The 19,873-nt window shown below is 44.8% G+C and overlaps 1 protein-coding gene across 5 annotated transcripts in view; it reads left to right on the top strand.

The window, feature by feature from the left end:
- The window catches only part of Svil (supervillin), a 206,732-nt gene that overhangs the window by 121,143 nt on the left and 65,716 nt on the right, over positions 1-19,873 (top strand). For 3 of the 5 annotated variants that reach the window (XM_057787276.1, XM_057787279.1, XM_057787275.1), the window contains 6 exons: positions 2,770-2,827; positions 5,032-5,123; positions 10,457-10,514; positions 10,628-10,779; positions 12,671-13,280; positions 17,775-17,855. In XM_057787276.1, coding sequence (XP_057643259.1) covers positions 10,507-10,514; positions 10,628-10,779; positions 12,671-13,280; positions 17,775-17,855 — 851 coding nt within the window. In that variant the 5' untranslated portion in view covers positions 2,770-2,827; positions 5,032-5,123; positions 10,457-10,506. The remainder of the gene's footprint in view (positions 1-2,769; positions 2,828-5,031; positions 5,124-10,456; positions 10,515-10,627; positions 10,780-12,670; positions 13,281-17,774; positions 17,856-19,873) is intronic. The other 2 variants (XM_057787278.1, XM_057787277.1) reach the window with 1 other exon arrangement.

The following is a 19,873-nucleotide window of genomic DNA, read 5'->3' as shown; positions in this document are numbered from 1 at the left end:
CCGGCCTTGAGCCCCCCAGTTACAGGCTGCAGATGGAGCAGCGCAGGCAGCAATCTTATCACTAAAGCTTGACAGCTTCTGTCTCAGATTAAAATGGTTGACTCTCCTGGTAGTATCTGCCTTTTCTTTCTCCACAGTTTTGCTCATATGTTGCTTATAAATCTTAACTCTTAAAGTATGAATTTTTGGCTCCAGGTTAAGTGAAATATTTTATTTATCTCAACCAAAGCCAAGCTTGGGGCAGCCTGGGAACACTTAGGCAACTCGCCGCGCCCCAACATGTTGGGTCCCTCTCTGGGGTTTTCTTCTTTGGTGCTATTTTGTTTTAGGCTAGTTCTTTTCGACACTGGCATGATAGTCTCAGCGTTATCTTCTTGGGCAAAGCATTCTCTGTGATTCCCCAAGGCCTTGCTGTGGCATAATCTGAAATGCCCTCTCTGGAATCCTGTCTGCTACAGCATCTCCAGCTCTAATTTCTGTTCTTATCTGACGAAGGAGTTTGATTTGTTGCAGCCTTTTGCTTTGTGTGCACTGTAAGCTCAAAGACACGTGTGCCTGGTCGCTCATTCTAGCCCTGCACTCTGGAAATTTGCAACCCAATTTTGCTTAGAGCGGCCCAAGGCCATTGCTGGTTAAGAATTAGCTGTCAAATTGGGCTGGTGGTGCCCAGTATTCCCCTGCAGCCATGTTCAGAAACCCAGGGCTTTCTAGCTGCCTGGGAGCCTTCAGATTCTCCGAGAAACAAGGTAAGATGGGAATATGGAAAATACATTTCTGTATCCATTTTCTAATGTCTTTGCTGTGGAAGCTAATATTCTCAGCATCCAGCTAATCATCTAGCTGACTGTCTAAAAGGATGCTTTAGCTATCGGAGTCCCTAGCTACACTTGTAATTGCTGAAAATGTCTTTTTCCTTTCTATTGCTAAACCATGAAAGCTTTCATATGACAAAATTGCTAATTAAATTCCAAACTTTGGATTAAATTATGGATATTTTCTGAAACGACAGTCTTACATGCGAGTTTCCTTCCAGCAGGCAGTGGTGGGTGAGTCTCTCTTTCTTAACTCTTCATGTGAGACAGTTTGGAGAAAATACTATCTTTCCAGTGGCTTCTTTCCCAGCCCAGAGAAAGAAATGCTTTCCGTCTGATTGCTGGAGTGCTGTCATGTATGTGGTGTTGGAACAAAAGTGAATGCTGTGGGTATCTAAACGCTGCTCTGAAACCCAGCCATTAGCTACCCTGAATATTTCATAGCACAAGTGCTCTGCTGGACAAGACTGGAACAATCCAGGAACTTCCTTTTATAACATCTGTTAGTTTTTCTTTCTTTCTTTCTTTTTTTTTAATCGGAATTATCTTTCTTTGTATAGTTATGACTGGATGCTTGTGTGAGTTTGGATGCTCACCTTAATAGACCTGGATGGAGGTGGGTGGTCCTTGGACCTCCCACAGGGCAGGGAAACCTGATTGCTCTTTGGGCTGAGGAGGGAGGAAGACTTGATTGGGGGAGGGGGGGGAAATGGGAGGTGGTGGCAGGGAAGAGGCAGAAATCTTTAATAATGAAAGAAAGAAAGAAAGAAAGGAAGGAAGGAAGGAAGGAAGGAAGGAAGGAAGGAAAGAAAGAAAAAAATAAAAATAAATAAAAAAGAATAAAAATTGGATGCCTAGTTGACTTTATACTCTTAATTTCACTATGCCTCCCTGTTGGTCCTAACTTCCAGTTTTTAGAACTTGAGATATGTTTTGAAGGATAAAGAAGTATTGGCATCTGCTATATCTTGTACCTTTACCCCCGCCCCCTCAGGCTCTGATTCTAACTAGTAAACTACAAAGGTCCTTGCTAGGGGGAAGGAGTTTCTGTCTGGGGTCTGCTTGAGTTTGGTCTCTGTGCCTGAAGCTGTAATGCAGATTGCTAGCTGTGACCCCATATACATCCTGTCTCTGCCTGGTTTTCATTAACACGTTCACCCTGGATGTGTGATTTTCCTGTATGGAATTGTTACCAGCTGTCTTTACATCATATATTCTAGCTTCAAAAACAAATGAGTCTGTCCAGTGGGGTTGCTCAGTAGGCAGCACTTGTCGCCAAATGCAATGACTTGGGTTCAGTTCCAAGGACATTACATGGTAGAAGGAGAGAGCCAACTGCTGAAGGTCGTTCTCTAACCCCCACTGTGTGCTGTGGCCAATGCATACTTACACACAATACACATGTGTCTCCTGCACCTTGCCCTGAGACCTCTGCACACATACCGGCACACTGCGTATATGTATAGTTGTTGCTTTTAACAAAAGCAGAAAGGACACAGCCAAGGCACCTGTTGCTCTTCAGCGCCCTGTACCTCCCCACCTTCTCTAAAGGAATCTCTGATCTTCCAGGCACATGACCTCATTATCTCTGCTTATTTTGACCCAAATTACTTAATTATTTTCTCTTTCCCCCCTCCTCAGTATATAACTGTTACTTGGTATTTAATTGTTTCAAATTATTTTTTTCCATAACAAGTTGAAATGGCTTCGAAGAATGTCAGAATATTTATTTAACCTGTGAGCTATGCAGGGGCCTCTTGAGAAGGGAAGAAAGCAAACCAGGACTTATGTGTATGATTTCTGTGTCGAGTTTGATTTTCAAAAGTTTTTTTTTTTGTTAATGATGTCCTTTTTACCTAAATTACAAGTTCAAGGGGAGTTTGAAGGTTGTCTTCTCTTGAATGTTCTTAAGTGACTATGTAATTATTTTAACATTGTGCTATTTCCTTTTCCTTAGATTTCAACAAGAAAAACTTAAGCTTCATTGGATTCCCACATCAAAGAAAAGCTGACAGGTAACGTGGCCTCTGTTCAAGAACTGTTATGCTTTGGAGATACACAATGGCTTTTAAGATAAACCCTTAAATTCCCCCTTCTTTCCTGGAAACAGGAAGAGCTGGGAATAGAAGCCAGGGCCTCACACATGCTAGACAAATGCTTCCCAGGGAACTTCATGCCCAGCCTCCCAGGGCTCTTAGATTTCCAACCTATAGGTTTGTTTGGCAGTAGGTTTTTTTGCCCAGGGTGTTATTTAGTTATATCAAGAGCTGGTGGCCTGATTTAGTGGTATAGTTCCTACCTAGACTGTTTGAAGTACCAGGTTCAGTTCCAAAACATGGTGTGTGTTTGTGTGTGTGTGTGTGTGTGTGTGTGTGCCTGCCTGTCTCTCTTTCTGTGTAAAGCAGCTGAGTTAACAGTGTTCCCAGCATCAGCGACTCTTCTATACACCACGCTGTTTCTGGGACCCAGTTTGGGAATAGAATGTATGCTTGTCATTTGTAGCTAATTGCCATCTTAGGAGTGTTAGCTTTCTTTTTCACTGACCTCTTTTCAAACTCTTTATCAGGGAGCTTTTGATTTTTTTTTTTTAAAAAAAGCTTAGCCTTGTCCCTCCTGCCTTTTTTTCCTCCCACCCTTCTTCCTTTCTTGCTTCCCTCCCTGCATCCACCCACTTGTGAGTCCTTGTTGTCAAGTTCCTTGCCCTCGGAGCATTATGAGTGCCAATCTAATTTACCTACTGTGCCCGGACCCTTTGCACATTGCTGATGTAAGACACTACAAGTGAAAGAGTGAGCCACATGAGGTGGGTGCACTGGGTCCCTCCCTGGAGGTCACTGCCCATGGCACAGACATCACTAAGCGCAGGTCCAGAGTCATCCCTGATACACTTGGGGCGTAGGTCTCACTCAACATATACATCGTTGTGCTAAGCGGAACCAGACCCAGTGCCAGCCGCCTTTCCCCACAGATGCTCTTGTCCCTACTCTATAGAGGCTCTCACACTTGGCTACAAGGACTTGCTTCCTTCACATTGTAGTAATGAGTTGTCTGAATCTGCGTTCGGTATTGGAGAATGGATCTTATAAACACACTACACAGGAAAGTCTCTGCTATATTCCATGCTCATCTAATTATGCAATGAATTAGAACTGTGGTTCGAGATAATGATTAACAAAAGCACAACTGTATTATTTGAGTCACCGATGGTTCATGTGTGTAGCATGTTTTAATGGCACCTTGTGCTTATTCCCTAACCTTTCCCTATCAGATTATCTTAAATGTAATAAAGCTAATAAATAGGGAAAGATAAGGGCAAGGAGAGAGGAGGGAGACATTATTTATTCAAGGATAGGAAAAGTATAAACTGGAAGTCAAACACCTTGGTGACCTTGACTCAATGGGACGCCATTGCTATTATTTCATGTGAACTGACTGCAGTAGCCTAACTGGCAGTGCACCATTTATCAGATGTGCTAGTGCTATACGGTCTGCATGCATGCAAGAAATACAGGCTGCTAGACACCGGCAAAGAAAGCAGGCTTTCACCTTCCTTGTCTCCTCATTTACCTTTTGGTAATTAGCAAGACGTCAGCCCTGGTGGAAATATTCAAACCACAGCAACAACTGCAAAGCAGGCAGGCCAGGGACCAGGCATTTAGACGCCTCCATGTTTGCGGGCATGGAGTCTTGTGAAGATAGGAGAATTGTAGCTGGGGTCAGTATTACAGGGAAGAGCTAGGTCACACCCCATTCCTTACTAGCGTTCCCTTTCACTTCCTCTTGTATTTATGACAAGTTTTCATGGGAATTTCCTGCCTTTTGCCCATACTGCTGTTTAGTAGTTTAAAGGCGCATGAAATATTAACATAATTTATCACTGGAAAAAGAATCCAGACTTCCTCACCAAGCTGCTGGCCTTCTGAGGAAGACATGGTAGCCCAGGAAGGGTGGGTGTGTACACCTAGCATGCTCAGCTGTTCTGGGATCAAGAGGCTGTTGCCAGTCTGAATAGAGGTCTGACTGTCTTTTTTCCACCACACACACCAGTGATGCCAGTGTAATTACATAGTTGAACACATATACACAAATTATCATGTTAACATAAATGTAGATAAATGAAAAGTCACCAGTATAAAACACATACTTAGTTTTGTTTTTATGCTTAGTGTTCAATATTCTACATCTTGGTTTAATGCTATATTAATGGGATAACTTTCAGCTTTCAGAAAGAGTTTTGCTTTGACGATAAAGAAGAGCCTGCCAACCACAGGAGAGGCCTTGATGCCAAGTGTTTAGCTGCACTCCCTAAAGGTAAGAGTTCCTTTAAGGGGCTTGACACTGCCTGGGCACAACTCCCTGTGGCACGGGTGCGGGTGGATTCTCACTTGCCTTCAGCCTGTGGTCTCTTCCACGTCCCTTCCTCCCAAGAACAGTTGCAGTTTAGAGAGTTTCCTGAACTTTGCACATCCCCCATCCTTCTGGGGTTTATTCTTCTCACCAGTGGCTTCTGGAGGCTGAGTGAAGAGGAGAAAGAGCACAGAGTCCATACTCTTGGTCTTTAGCCTTCCTAAAGGGGCTGGGAATAGCTCAGTTGGCAGAGTGTTTGACTAGCATGCAGGAAATGGCTTTGATCCCCAGCACCACATGATCCAGGCTTGGTGGCCGAAGCCTAAAATCCCAGTGCTGGTGAAGGGGAGACTGGGAACAGGGAAAACTCTGTCTGTTAGGTAGCTAGAGAGCTGGCTCAGCAAAAGCCAGAGCACTTGTCCTGGCAGAGGACCTGGGTTTGGTGATTCACAGCTGTCTATAGCTCCAGTTCCTCGGGCTCCAGCACCCTCTTCTGACCTATGTAGGCATCAGGCATCAACATGGTGTACATACATACATGCAGGTAAAATATTCACCTGTTTTAGAAAAGAGAGAAAGAACATTAAGTCGGGTGGGTAGGGAAGTGGGGAGGATCAGGAAAGAGCTGGGGGAGGGGAAATGTTTAAAATGTATTATATTAAAAAATTTAATTAAAAATTATAAAATTAAAATGTTTTTTTAAAACATTCAAACTAATTCTAAAGGCAGCTGGTCTCCTAGGCACCCATCCTCCTCCATCAGCCCCTTCCCCTTCCCCCAGGGCTGTTCACTTAACCTGCTTCTTCCTGACATTCGGGATTGGGATTTATACTCAATAGCTTTGCAGCTTCATTCATTTGTTTGTTTATTTGTTTGCTTATCTGAAACAGGGTCTCACTATATAACCCTGGCTGTCCTTGAACTCATAGAGATCCACCTGCCTTTGCCTCCCAAGTGCTAGGATTAAAGACATCACTGGTATGGCTTATCTTGTAGGCAACAGAGCGGATGGACACTATATCCATTATCTTTTGAAGTTTTAAAATATTTTATTACACTTATTCATTTGTGTAAGTGTGTATTGGTATGGTATGTTCCAGAGAGTGCATTTGGGAATCAAAGTGAGTTTAGCTCTTTCCTGCCACCCCATGTGGGTCCTGGGGACTGAACTATGACCCACCGAGCCATCTGAGCGGCTTCCACAGTTATCTTTTCTGGGTTACGCTTCCCATCGGCAAGAGGTGCACTTGCATTGGCCTCTTGCGCCTGCTCTAAACTGCCTCCCTCTGCTTTTGCCTCTGATAGGATTTAAGCATTGCCTGATCATTACTTCCCAACAGCAACTGCAGTGTAAGGAATGATCACTTGGATCTGCATCCAAACAGAGTAGTGGAGCTCTTCCTTTAGAAAACGCAGGCTGAGGAAAGAACAGGTTTTTATGGGTTTCCCCCTCCCCTCTGCTCTGAAAGGGGTAAAAATTATAAAAGAAATTAGATCAGAAGATATTTTCTTTTAATAGGAACTAAATCCAGTTTCAAAGACACACAAACAAGGTGGGAGCTAAGCAGACGATATGCCCAGACAGACTCTCCTGAGGATGGGCACTTGGAAGAGCTCCAGGCTTAGCCTGTGGCAGAGCATGTTTCAGTACAATTGCTGGTGAAATACATGCTCGACTTACAAGGACATAGATAAAATTTTATATGAAGAGTGGTGAGCATTATAGCACCAGCGCCCCATGGGAGGAAACGTGCCCCAGGACTCACGGTTGGCATCTGAAACCAGGACAGCACTGACCCTGTGTGCGCCTTTCTTCACTGTGCATGTATACATATGATCACATTTAATTTATAGCTTGGGCATAGCAAGAGATGACCAGTATGCCACACTGAGAGCGGTGTGAACGTGGAGCCTAACTCTTGAAAAACTGAAGACTGTGCCCATACTTTGAGAACAGAGCTAAGTACAAGAGCCTGTCGCTGTGGGAGTAGGGCTGGCTATTATGGATACCACTGCCAAGGGAGGAAGTGGCCCACGTGCGAGATCACAGTCTGAGTGTTCAGGAAAGTGGATGACTAGATGTGTTCATGGCAGAACTGGGCTGTAAAGGATGGCTGTGTGCTTCAGCATGAGATGAAATATTCCTTTAAGCTGTTAGGAGTCTTTGTACAGGACAGACAACTCAGTTTCATCTGAGACAAAACTATGTTTAACATCTAGGACTATGATCAAAACTACCTGTAAAAGGGAACAATTGGGTTCCACTGTAGCTGACAAGAATTGTCTGATCAGACAGGGATCTAATGCCCCATCAGCAGAAGCCTCCCTACCTCCATTGGGTAACTACGTCAGTGAGCAGCAGTGTGGTCAGGAGGCAAAGAGAGCTACTGGTTCCTGAAAACACATACTGTAATTTCAACTGTGACAACTTTGATAAAAACTTACTGACCGATTTTATTCCAAAATTCATATGTTGATTATGAAAATAAGTCCAGTTTTTCGAAACTGAAGTCTTGAGCCACATGTACTAAGCAGATTCCTGTTTCTAAACTCCTAAGATGTCAGCCCTCTGCTGATGTTTTCTGTCGGTTTAGTGACTGCAACTGAGTCTACCGATATTTTAATTATTGTCCATGGCCCTGTGGCCCTGCATTCCTCATCCCACTGGCCACCTAGGCCACAGCCTCGACTGACCCATGAACTCTTATTAGAAATGGCAAAAGACTCATGGATGCAGAGGGACCATTCAGAATTCCTCAAAAGAACTCATGGCAGTAGCTGTAAAATGAATAATTTAGTTTAATTAAAATCAATGCATCTGAAAACAAATAGAAGAAAGTTTTCCTTTCATGGAAACTAGAGCATCCATGGCTGCTAATGTCTGGACTGTGTTTTGTGTTTTGACTAGCGTATGGGGCATGTGGCAGTTAGAAGTTTCAGTTATGGCACAATATCCAGTCAATTGAATTATGGATGTTGGCTCTAACTTTAGGAAACATTTTTATTATGTTTTTAGTGAATTCACATTGACAGATCTTAAGATAAAGATATATACTGCAGCTTGCTCTTAAGTGGCTTAGGAGTATAATGAAAGTATCCACAGAAAGGGAAAAGGGAATCAAATAAAAGAGTAAAGCGTTAGCATGACACAAGGGTGCCTTGGCGAGCTTCTGTGTCTGAGATCACATAAAAACTGTTTAAAGGATTACGGTTAGATTAGGTTTTTCTTGCATGTGTGAATATGCATCATATGTGTGCCTAGTTTTTTTTTCATATGTGCCTTGAGTGTTTTCCTGCATGTTTGTATGTGCACCATGTGTGTGCCTCATGCCTGCAGAGAGGGCATCAGAACCCTAGGAGCTGGAGTGATTGATGGTTGTGAGCCTGGGTCTTCTACAAGAGCAGCCAGTGCTCTCAACTGCAGGGCCGTACCTCTATTCCTATCTGCAAAAGTTTTAAGGCAAGTGTCACTTAAAAATAAACACCTGGCTTCAGTTTCTGAGTACAAAGACCATTATGAAAATCACATGTATGTATATGCAGTTTGACTCATTGTTAAAATGGCCACTTAAAAAGCAACAACAGAAATTGAAGTGACTATTAGCCCAGTAACAGAGAAGCCATGTTCAATCACTAGCAGAGCAACATTAGTTACTAATTCATTAGCTGCCGTGTCTTAATTGCCTCTTTATTGTATTTCTTCTGAGTTTGGCTTTGAAAATGTTGACCCTAAACTATCAGTCTCCTTCCTTTCCTGCTAGCTCCTCACATGTCCTGTTAGCCACTCCTTCCTTCCCTGCTAACTCCTCCCATGTCCTGTTAGCCCCTCCTTCTGTCCCGCTAGCTCCTCCCATGTCCTGTTAGCCCCTCCTTCTGTCCTGCTAGCTCCTCCCATGTCCTGTTAGCCCCTCCTTCTGTCCTGCTAGCTCCCCCCATGTCCTGATAGCCCCTCCTTCTGTCCTTCTAGCTCCTCACATGTCCTGATAGCCCCTCCTTCTGTCCTGCTAGCTCCTCACATGTCCTGTTAGCCCCTCCTTCTGTCCTTCTAGCTCCTCACATGTCCTGATAGCCCCTCCTTCTGTCCTGCTAGCTCCTCACATGTCCTGTTAGTCCCTCCTTCTGTCCTGCTAGCTCCCCCCAATGTCCTGATAGCCCCTCCTTCTGTCCTTCTAGCTCCTCCCATGTCCTGTTAGCCCCTCCTTCTGTCCTTCTAGCTCCTCCCATGTCCTGTTAGCCCCTCCTTCTGTCCTGCTAGCTCCCCCCAATCCTGATAGCCCCTCCTTCTGTCCTTCTAGCTCCTCCCAATGTCCTGTTAGCCCCTCCTTCTGTCCTGCTAGCTCCTCCCAATGTCCTGATAGCCCCTCTTTCCATTCTGGTGCTACTCCCCATGTCCTGTTAGGTCCTCTTTCTGTCCTGGAGGTCCTCCCCTGTTCCAATAACCCCTTTTCCTGCCCTGGTGTCCCTGGGCCCCTCCCTCTTTTTCTGCTAGCTCCTTGTCTTTGGGCACTCTTAAGAACTGATATAGTGAAGATGGAGACAGATTAAGCGCCTTTATCTGCCAACTTTGGCTATTTCTCCAAAGAAGCAATTGCTTGTCATCTCATCTGCCCTGCAGTCAATGTCACACCAGAGCATTTTTCCTGGTTCTCCAGTAACCCTAGAAGAGTCACACCATCCTCCTAGATTAGAGGGTGGAAGCAGATGTTACCACTTCCTTTCAGCTAAGCTCTAGCAAAGTCTTGGGACCTGATTTCACTGTGGTTAAAGGAAACATAGTTGTGTACTGACAGATGCTTACAGATTAAATGACAGGGTGAAGTAGAGTGGCTGTGTGTGATGCTGGGAGCTTGCAGGAGACCTTATGGGGGGGAGCTCATGGCGTGTACTTTGCAAATGTTTTCCAAGATAAAAGCTTCAGATATGTGAGTAAACATAACAAAATTTAAAATAGATACTAAAATTCCTGACAAGCAAAACAGTTTTACAAACAGCTTTACTAAAGAGGCCATGTAGGTTAAGCTTCCTGTGATTCTGAGCGATACTGTCTTAGCCTGTATGAGTTTACATGTTAGCCCAAAATATGGTATGTGTGTATGGGGGCAGGGATTTGTGTACACACACTTACCTGTTTAGTGTCTCTCTTCTTACTTGAACACAAAGTCCGAGGGAGCAGGAAGCTGGCGGCGTTATGTGGGAGCTGAGAAGGGATCCTCGAGTCTCCTCTGGTGTGAATGAATGAAGCAAGTACAGAGCCACTAAACACCACCCTGTTCTTGTTCTTTTCTGCTCTGTTGTAGTTGCAGAATTAAGAAAAATCTTCGAACCAAAGAGAAAAGACTTCTTAGAGATGAAAAGGTAACATGTTTGTGTCACGCCGCTGGTAGGTAGAGACCTTCACCCCGCAGGGTCTAATGTGCTCTTAGCCTTATTTTCCACACTCACTGTGTCTTCTCTGCTCTATTGTGCAGGAAAGAAAGAATTGCCAGGCGCTTAGAAGGAATAGAAAATGACCCCCAGCCCATCCTGTTGCAGAGTTGCACAGGGCTGGTGACTCATCGCCTGCTGGAGGAAGACACACCCAGATACATGCGCGCCACAGACCCTGCCAGCCCTCACACTGGTGAGTGAGCAACCGTGTTAGGAGGGTGCTTGTCATGCCACACCTTCGCCTGCCTGATCTGGTGGGGCAGGAGGATGGGATTCCCGACACCGGGATAAAAATGACAGCCCAAGGAGCTAGCGGAAGGGAAGCTTACCTTGGCTCACAATTCGCAGGGACACAGACGATCATGACGGAAGGCATGGCGGGGGAGCTAGAAGCCGCTGGTCGCATACACTGACAGTCAGGAATCGGGTGGATGCTGATGCTGCTCTCCCCTCCCCTGCCTTCTTCTTTCTCACCTTTTTAGTGCTACACACATCAGGCTCCTAGTTAAACCTCTGTAAAAACGACACCAAATCTAATCAAATTGATGCTGCACATTAACCACCACAGCCAACAGCAGTATATTTGTGTGTGTGTGTGTGTGTGTGTGTTTGTGGTTTCTTAAGCATTCTGGCCATCGGGCCCCTCTAGATACGGACCCATCAGAGACAAGCATGGTGCCCATTTCTCCATACCTCATGACTCAGCACAGAATCCGTTATTAAAGACAATTGGTAAATGTCTGTCTGTAAAGGAAAGATCCAGCAATGTGCATCGTAGGCTGTGCTAAATACCTAGACGCCTACAAAGGGGATGGATTCTTGGAGCAGGGAAAGCAAAAAGCAAAGTTGGGCCTTGGGTGGTTGCAGTTACTACTCTCAGGTGTGTTTCCAGGTGTGTAAATGTAGTGCATACTGATTTTAATATGCTGAGTATGACTTGGCTTTCCTTGTGCATGCCCAGTCACTGTTTGGGCGTTAGTTAACCCACCTGACCTCAGAGGGAACAGCTTTGCAGCCCGGTCCATGCTCAGGCTCTGAGGTGCTGCTTTTCTAGCTATTGTTTCCTGTTTCCTCCTCAGAGAGGGCTCCTGATCTCATAGCATGATGCCACAGTTTGCTGGTACTGGTGGCTTTTAATAGAGAACAATATGAAGTCAAGAATCTATGCCCAGAATCGATACCCAGAAACAAACCCTTGCATACATAATGTCTTCATCCCTATAACATTTAATTTAACCACCAAATATAGTGAAGAAAATAAGGCTTGATTTTAGACATAAGTTATGTAACCCATGCTGGCTTAAACTCGCTGTCCTCCTGCTTCGGCCGTGTGCTGGTGCTAACGGCATGCACAACCACAAAAGAATTCTTTGTTTAGATGTTAGGAATTGAGCTAGCCAGAAGATGAGGAAAAGAATTCCTTTTCCATTTCATACCAACCTCCAGAGTAAGTTCTGGTTAATCTTATTATAATTAAAAAGAAGTCATTGGAAACTTGAAAACATAGGCATGTGTTTCATTCATGTGGACTTAAAAAAACAGATGAAGAAATCTCCAAATGATGAATGAGTCAGATTACTTAGAGTGATGTAGAAATTAATTTCACAGCCTAGCAAGTGACTGAAAGGTCTCAAATGCTCTCCTAAATAAGTCAATGTTTTGATGTGTGTGTGTGTGTGTGTGTTTGTGTGAGGGTGGGCAATTAGGAAAAATCACATCTCAAAGTGCAGGGACCACTCTGGTCACTGTGAGCCACAGCCCATCTCCTGTTAAATCAACAGAGGCTCCGGTGTCTGCTGTCTTTTCTAGAAGAATCTGAACTTGCCCTTTGGCCTCATAAGAAATGTTAAACTCAGAAAGAACACATAAAATAAAGGGAAATAAATGTGAGGCTAAAGGAGCCTGGGAGAGTGTGGGGGACAGATGAAGTGTGGTAAGAACCCAAGCTCCTTCCCTCAGCCAGCCTAGGGGAGAGGGGAGCTTCAGACTGGGCCCTTGGTGAGCCATGCAACGTGGAGTGCTCTGTGTGTTACATGACTGTCTTTGTTTGGCCTCCTATGTTTTATCCTGTCGTCTTCTTGTAGGGAGATCTAATGAAGAGGAAGACACTCCTGGGTCTTCCTTGGAAAAGCAAACTCCATCTAAATACTGCACAGAAACTTCGGGCATACATATTTCGGGCTCCATGGACGTCCACAGTCTGGAGTCCAAAGCAGAAAGGATTGCACGGTACAAAGCAGAGAGGAGGCGACAGCTGGCCGAAAAGTACGGGCTGACTCTGGACCCCGAAGCTGACTCCGAATACTTGTCTCGATATGCCAAGTCTCGGAAGGACACAGATGCAGGTGAGAGACGAGGAAAAGGTGACAAACAGGAAGAACCAAGCAAGGGTACCAGTTCCTTGCACTCCAGGGCAGAGCTAGGGCCCAGGACCAGCTTGGTAGAGTCCCAGGACTGTGCCCCTCTGGGGAGCAACATGTCTGACCAGGAACAGCTGCTCAACTTGGAGAACCAACGGCGAGGCCGAGAGCCCTCGCTGGCAGAAGATGGTTCGCCTGCCTTCTTTTCTGAGCGAGGCACCTCCTTCCCTGAAGTGCCACGGTCACCAAAGCAAATGTCCAGCTTACCACTGCAGCAGCCAGCCTCCCCGAGCCACCCCAGTGACCCACCTCTGCCCACGGAGGCCCGAGCCAGGTAAGCCCTGAGAGCTTGTTTTGCCCCCGGCAGTCACAGGTCTCTGCGGTTCTCCACTCACTGTAGAGAGCCTTTGTAAGGCTTCCACCAGAGCTAGAAGCCGGCCATACTCCCTTATCTTTCCTCTCTCCTCTGTCATTGCCTTAAATTCTCCTTCAAGCAAACTAAGCAGGTGTCATGAGGTCACTTACAAAGAAGCGACCATGCAGGACTCTTGCTGTGTTTCTGACCCAACCTAAGTTATCTTTTTATTTGCTTTTTGATTATGCCCAAGACTTAAGTTTGTTGGGGGTGGTTTTGGTGACTTATGCCTAGAATCACAAGGCAGGAAGAATCACGGTAGCAGGTCTTTGTTTATGGTACAGAGTCTGATTGATTGATAAACACTGAAAGACCAGTAAGGCATTGCTATATAAATATGTATTCAGTAAGAGGAATCACAACTGAGAAAAAAACCCAGATGAAAAAACCAGCCAAACACAAGAACAGCTCCTGTGTGGGAAGATCAAATAAGTCAAAAACAAATCCCAGAAGTCAGATGGCAGGACAGAATATGTGTTTGTTTCTAAATTTAAGTTGAACAGAAATCGCTTTCCATGTTAAAAACACTTTTTGTTTACTTAAATACCTGGCTTAAAGAGTCAGCCTGAATGTCTGGGTGGATTCCTAAATACCCTCTTCAATTCAAACAAGCAACAGCTTTATGGGTGGGCTGAGAAGGGCTGGGAACATGGAGTCAAGCAAATTTATTCTGGGGGAACAGTTGTGTGTGACACATAGATACATATGTACACACACATAAGTGAACATACACATGTCTGATTTTTTTGTCACTTTCTCTGGGACGTGGTGGCAAACATCTGCTCCCTCACATGTGACAGTGATGCTCCTGAGGGAATCATATTAGGTGCTGATGTTTTATAACCCAAGCCTGTTGTCAGGTGCTTAGTCATGTAGACTCAGACTCTTAGATACCAGCCTCTAAGATAATTAGATTTTAAAATTCCTAAGGAGGTATTTGAAGACGTTTGTTCAGCCTTGGAGCTGAAGTACTTGACACTGACAGAGACCTATTCCGCGTATCTTAAAGAGGCGTATCTTGGCAAGAAGTGTGCATTTCATTGTAGACGTATTGTGTTCTGTTTAGCTATTTATATAAAAGGAAATCATGTACATATTTTCATTGTTACATTTTATTTGTTGTGTGTGTGCATATATGTGAGTGTGTGCATTCACAGTGTGATGGGTTGTTCTGTGGGCTCAGAGGAACTTGCAGGACTCTTTGCTCTCCTTCCACCACGTGGGTCCTGGTGACCAAACTGAGGTCATCAAGCTTGGTGGCAAATACCTTTACCTACCAAGCTGCCTTGCCAGCTGGCCCTCTTCATATGATTTGTATGCAGAACAAAGAAACCCAACAGATGCTGACTTAGAGATAAAAAATGGGTCTGTCCAAGAAAATGAAGACTCTAGTCTCAGATTTTCCTATGACAACTGTTTAATGTCACTTCCTTATGAGGGAACAGTCTGAAATATTACTAGTGAAATAACAGTTTGGAGGCAATGCATATTTGTTTTGGAAGTTTTTAGTATGCCATAGAATGATTGAGAAGGTTTTTTAATTAAAGGTTGGATAGAGGAATGGATGCTAGAGGGTCCTTAGCTTATCCTAACATGTGCCTGGGAATTGGTGCACATTGTATTGTCAAGAAAATGAAGAGTATATATTCTAAGGAAGTCAGAGGCTGTAAGGCCCAGCCCCACTTTTTGGATGCTTCTAAACCCTTGGAACTTCAAGTTTTACGTCATCTGAAGAAGGCTGCTCCCAAGGTGAACTGTTGCCTGTGGATCCGGCAAGAGTGAGTGTGGGAACAAAAGCGCCAGTACATTTCCTCCAGCAATAGAAATATCAGTGTGATGGATCATCTTGTGGATTGTTCAGCCTTGAGAAATACGAATTCCTACTCCTACCAAAGTCCTGAATCCCAAACTCTTATTAAATCTTTTACGCAACTATTATTTTCTTATTGGGAAACACACCCACAGAGGGGAGCACATAGCTGTTATTCTGTGAGGGGAAATGCAGAAGCTCTGGCCTGGGGTCCCAGCTGCTGTGTGCCTGAACATCACCTGCCACCCCATTTGTTCAACCTGACACATGCTCTCAGAGCTGACTCATCCCCTCTTTATCCCTGCATCCCGATTCTTTGCCAGCACTGTGTCTTTCAGATTGTGTCCTTAGTGACTCGGACCAGAGAGTAGAAATGTCGTGGAGAACAGCGCCAAAGCTGGATCTTAGAAGACTTACCTTTGGGTGGGTTGTGTCCTGGACAGAGTTCACCTTGGCTACCTGGGGACAAGCAAACCATAACTCCTGCCCTGAGACAGGGTAGCATTTCCTGTGTGGACCAGGCTGGCCTTGAGAACTTGCAGAGATCTACTCACCCTTGCCTCTGGAGTGCTGGGGTTACAGCCATTTCTGTCTTACCTGCCACAGTGCAGGAGTTGGATAGTCTGACTCATCTTTGCTACTTCTCAAAGCAATGTAGCTTCATATTCTGCACATACCAGCAGCTCGATGACATATGTCAGATTATCCTGAGTGTGAGCTTGTAGCTGCCCCATTATTCGGTGATGAAAGGACAAGGCCAGTAAGCTGACCCAGGCCAGTAGAGCAGAGGCTGGACATGAAAGTTCCTCCCTCACTGTCTCTTCTGAAACACCCTCCAGAGCCTCCGCTCCTCGTGGTTCTGGTTACTGCCCTGCCAAGACGTGTGCAGCGAAGTGTCATGCCTGCCGTTCGTCCTGCTCGCCCCCTTAGCTATGGTCAGCAGCTCTCCACCATGTCTTGTGGACAGCAAGGCAGAGCCTAGGAAGCATATCCATCCTCTAAAGAGGAGCTTTCTGCTGCTCCTCACAGATCCATTCTGTTAGAAGGGAAATTATGTCTACTTCTCTACTATACCAAATATCTGCTGTCCAACCTTATCCCACTAACTTTGGCTGCTAATAAAGGTTAACTTATTCCTTTTTTGGTTTTCACTTAATTCTGTCCTTACCGGAAAGGGACAGTTCTATTGAATTAAATGTGAAGACGTTTCCTAAAATGCCAACCTGTAGTGTATACCAGCCGTGGAATGCAAGTGAGATTTCCAGAGTAAATTGTGTCTAGGATTGTGGCCATTGCTGTACTCACACTTGTGTGCAAAGCAGCAGTCTCCCATACAGGTGACTATCAGCAGTTGGCTAAACTGAATGATATGACAGAATTCCACCCTTCTGTAACCAGAGCTGTGTGAGACTTTGCTGACTACTGATGGGGCATTCTTCTTCCTGGGAAATCAATCTCCACTGGCCAATCACATCCAAAGGCCAATCCATTGGTCTGGAGTTACTGCTTCCTCGTTTCAGGGATGCCACAGTCCTCTCCCAGTGGAGTGATCTTTGTACAACGGGTTTTGGCTCACTCTCAAGCCCCCCAAATAAAATTTAAGTCTGGAGAATGTAGCACACTTGACAGAGTGCTTATCTAGTGTGCATAAAGCCCAGGTTCAAATCCCAGCACAGTACAAACTGGTTTGTGCAGTGGTGTTTTATGCCTGTAATCCTGGGATTTGAGAGGTTGAGGCAGGAGTAACAGCCTTTCAAGTTCATCCTTGGCTACTGCATGAATTTGGAGGAGGCTTCCTATGTTTTCTTTGTACATCATAAAAAAATACAGTCTGTGGTATGGTCCTTCTTCCTGTAGCTACTTTACATTACAGGCTTTCCTTAATGACTCTGGCACGTTCTGCCTTGCATCGTGTCTCACTAGTTAAGGGACAAGTGTGTATGTTGGATGTTATCTTAACGGGATGCAAGACCTTTTCATGATTAGACTGAAGTCCCTTTTTACCCTGTTGCCTCTCATAGTCTAAATTCTGTACCTTATACCAAATAGGAGTTAAATAGACATTTGTCTGATTGTTGACCCAGGTTACAAACTGATATTTGTAACTGGTTAAAAAAAAAAAAAAGATAAAAGGGAAATGTGTAAGAGACAAAAGGTTCACCCTCACCACGTCTCTTTTTATTTACTTCCTTTGTTGGGTGTGTATCCGTTCGCATGAACCCTTTTTCCAGTTGTCTGTTTACCTGGGTGCCTCAGTGAAACTTATGGAAGTTAAGTTGCCTTATATTTAATTCCAACTTCCCATAAGTGTGAGCTGACTATAATTATAGCAGACTCACGTTAATCCTAAAACCCATTTTCTCCAGTGGCCTTAGATGTATTTATTTTTTCTTCTTGCTTCCTGTGATGAGCCAAATGACCAAGAAATTCCAAGAAGTAAACACAAACTCTAAAGGCACCATGCACATTAGGTCTTCCCATAGCCAGCTTGAGCATCTTAACTAAAAGCAACCTTTGGGTTTTGATTATAGTACAATGATGTGGGTGTAGGCACCAGTATTTTGATAGCAATGTTCTAAAGTTTTGTTTCTTGTGCGTGGTAGTACAGGGAAGGCCACCCATGAGTGGTTTCTGCAGAAAGATGCCGAAGGGGATACACCTTCGCTTATCAACTGGCCTTCCAGGTACATCCCAAGTTGGAAGTGTGTGGCTGAAGCATGGTGAATATCCTCCTACCCCATCACCTCTCCTTGCTTTGACACACCTAACCAACACTCATGCTCCTTCTTCCTCTTTGCAGCATCTCTGACAACCATGTGTTCAAAACTAAGCTGCTTCCTAATCCTATGTCTCCAGAGTGCCTGTCCACATTAACACTCATTGGCCTTCCTGTTCACTTCCACTAGAAGTCTTAACACGCTTGCTCACTTTCTTACCAACTCACTCCGGAACTGGCCAACAGGGGGCAGTAAGGAACACTTCCTCCAGGGCTATGCTACCCTTCCGCATCCCTTTTCTGCACCAGCTTTAGTTTCCTTTTTTCTAAACCAGCAGTTAATTTTTCATAGTTAAATTTAGGGCATATGGCCTAAAAGCAGACAAATACTCCAATCATTTCATGATGGAGAGAAGGGGAAATGAAGAATGACAAAGGTCCCGTGTATTGAGTTTCTGACAGTGACTTTGTTCTCTTGAGATGACCTCAGATAAGGAGGACACATCCCACAGGGGAGCTTGACTGCCGCTCAGTCTTCAGAGCAGCGCCCTCCACTGCTGCTGCGTCTCAGAAAAGCGCTTTATCAAGACACTCACAGCAGCCATCTTTATGTGTGTCTTTGTGTTTCCTTGGGAAGGCTACCCATGAAGTCCTCTTGGAAACCAGAATGTGTTTTATGATAGAGCCAAATAGGCCCAAATGGGACAGTTCTATAATGTGTAATGAAACTTTTACATTTTCCCAAGAAATCTCTTCTCCTCTCCCAAAAGCTGTGTGTCCAGCTTTCTGAAAGTCAGACCTGATCAGCAATCCACTGCAGATAAATGGGTTTCCCTTTTGTGCTCCCCGGAGTGGTATTTCAGAAAGTAACATAAGTGTGCTTTTGTTGTTGACTGTGTCGTCTTCGCTAAGTAGGAAGATGGGTGCTGTTCCAAACCCTGCTGACCTTGTGCACTAGGCCTTTCCTTCGCTGAGGTGGGAACCAAACACAGCCTCCCCTCCCCCACAGCCGTTGTTTCCGTTTTATTTATTTATTAATTCAGTGTACACTGGCATTTTTGCCTGCATGTGTGTTTGTGTGAGGGTGTCAGCTCTCCTGGACCTGGAGTTACAGACAGTTGTGAGCTGCTGTGTGGGTCCTGGGAATTGAGCCCAGGCACTCTGTAAGAGCAGCCAGTGCTCTTAATCGCTGAGCCGCCTCTCCAGCCCTTTGTGAAGTTGGGAGGGGCAGGTAGGATCACCAGCCAGCGTTCTTGGTTAGCAGGCTTCTGCAGAGAGGGGAACAGTCTGCACGTTTGGACATCTTTTTCAGCTCTGATCGCAAATTTTTAAAAATCAGAAACAAAAACATTTCCTCCTTAAATTGGCTTTTAGTTAGGGTGCAACATCGATGGGAGGGAGATGAGGGTTCCTGATTCTCTTAACAAATGCCTTCTTGCTGACATTCCTGTTGTCATAAGTAAGGACATCCAAACTGGCCATGTCTTGGGATCAAATGACATAGTGAGCTTAGCATTCAGATCCTGTGAGTATGATCTTAGGGCCTCAAGTGATAACTAAACCGTGAAACTCAGTAGGAAGCATTAGCAATCACAAATGCCCGCATATCCCGTGGACAGGGAAGTGGCCGTGTCTACTCATGAGAGTACATTTCCTTAGAGCGTGCAGTCACCCCCACAGCCCATACCTAGGTCTGGACTCGTACCAGTCCCGACCTAGGCATTGCCTCTTTCACACTACCGCTTACCGTGATGTGTATGAATGAAGCTTCCTGGAGTTGCTAGGTATTTTGTTAGAACAAACCCATTCTCCCTCCAGATAGCATGTGACTCAGCTTAACAGGGGATGGAACGTTTGGGCCATGCTAGAGTATAAATGCAAATTTGGAGATTTCACTCCATCTAACTGACAAACACTAGGAGTGTGTGTTCAATGCCCAAATATTTTTCATACATGTTCTCTCTGCATTGACTCCACTGCCACCCA

This window comes from Chionomys nivalis, chromosome 13 (assembly GCF_950005125.1).
Source record: "Chionomys nivalis chromosome 13, mChiNiv1.1, whole genome shotgun sequence".
In the NCBI taxonomy this organism is placed as follows: Eukaryota; Metazoa; Chordata; class Mammalia; order Rodentia; family Cricetidae; genus Chionomys; species Chionomys nivalis.
This window is presented reverse-complemented; position numbering and strand designations above follow the sequence as displayed.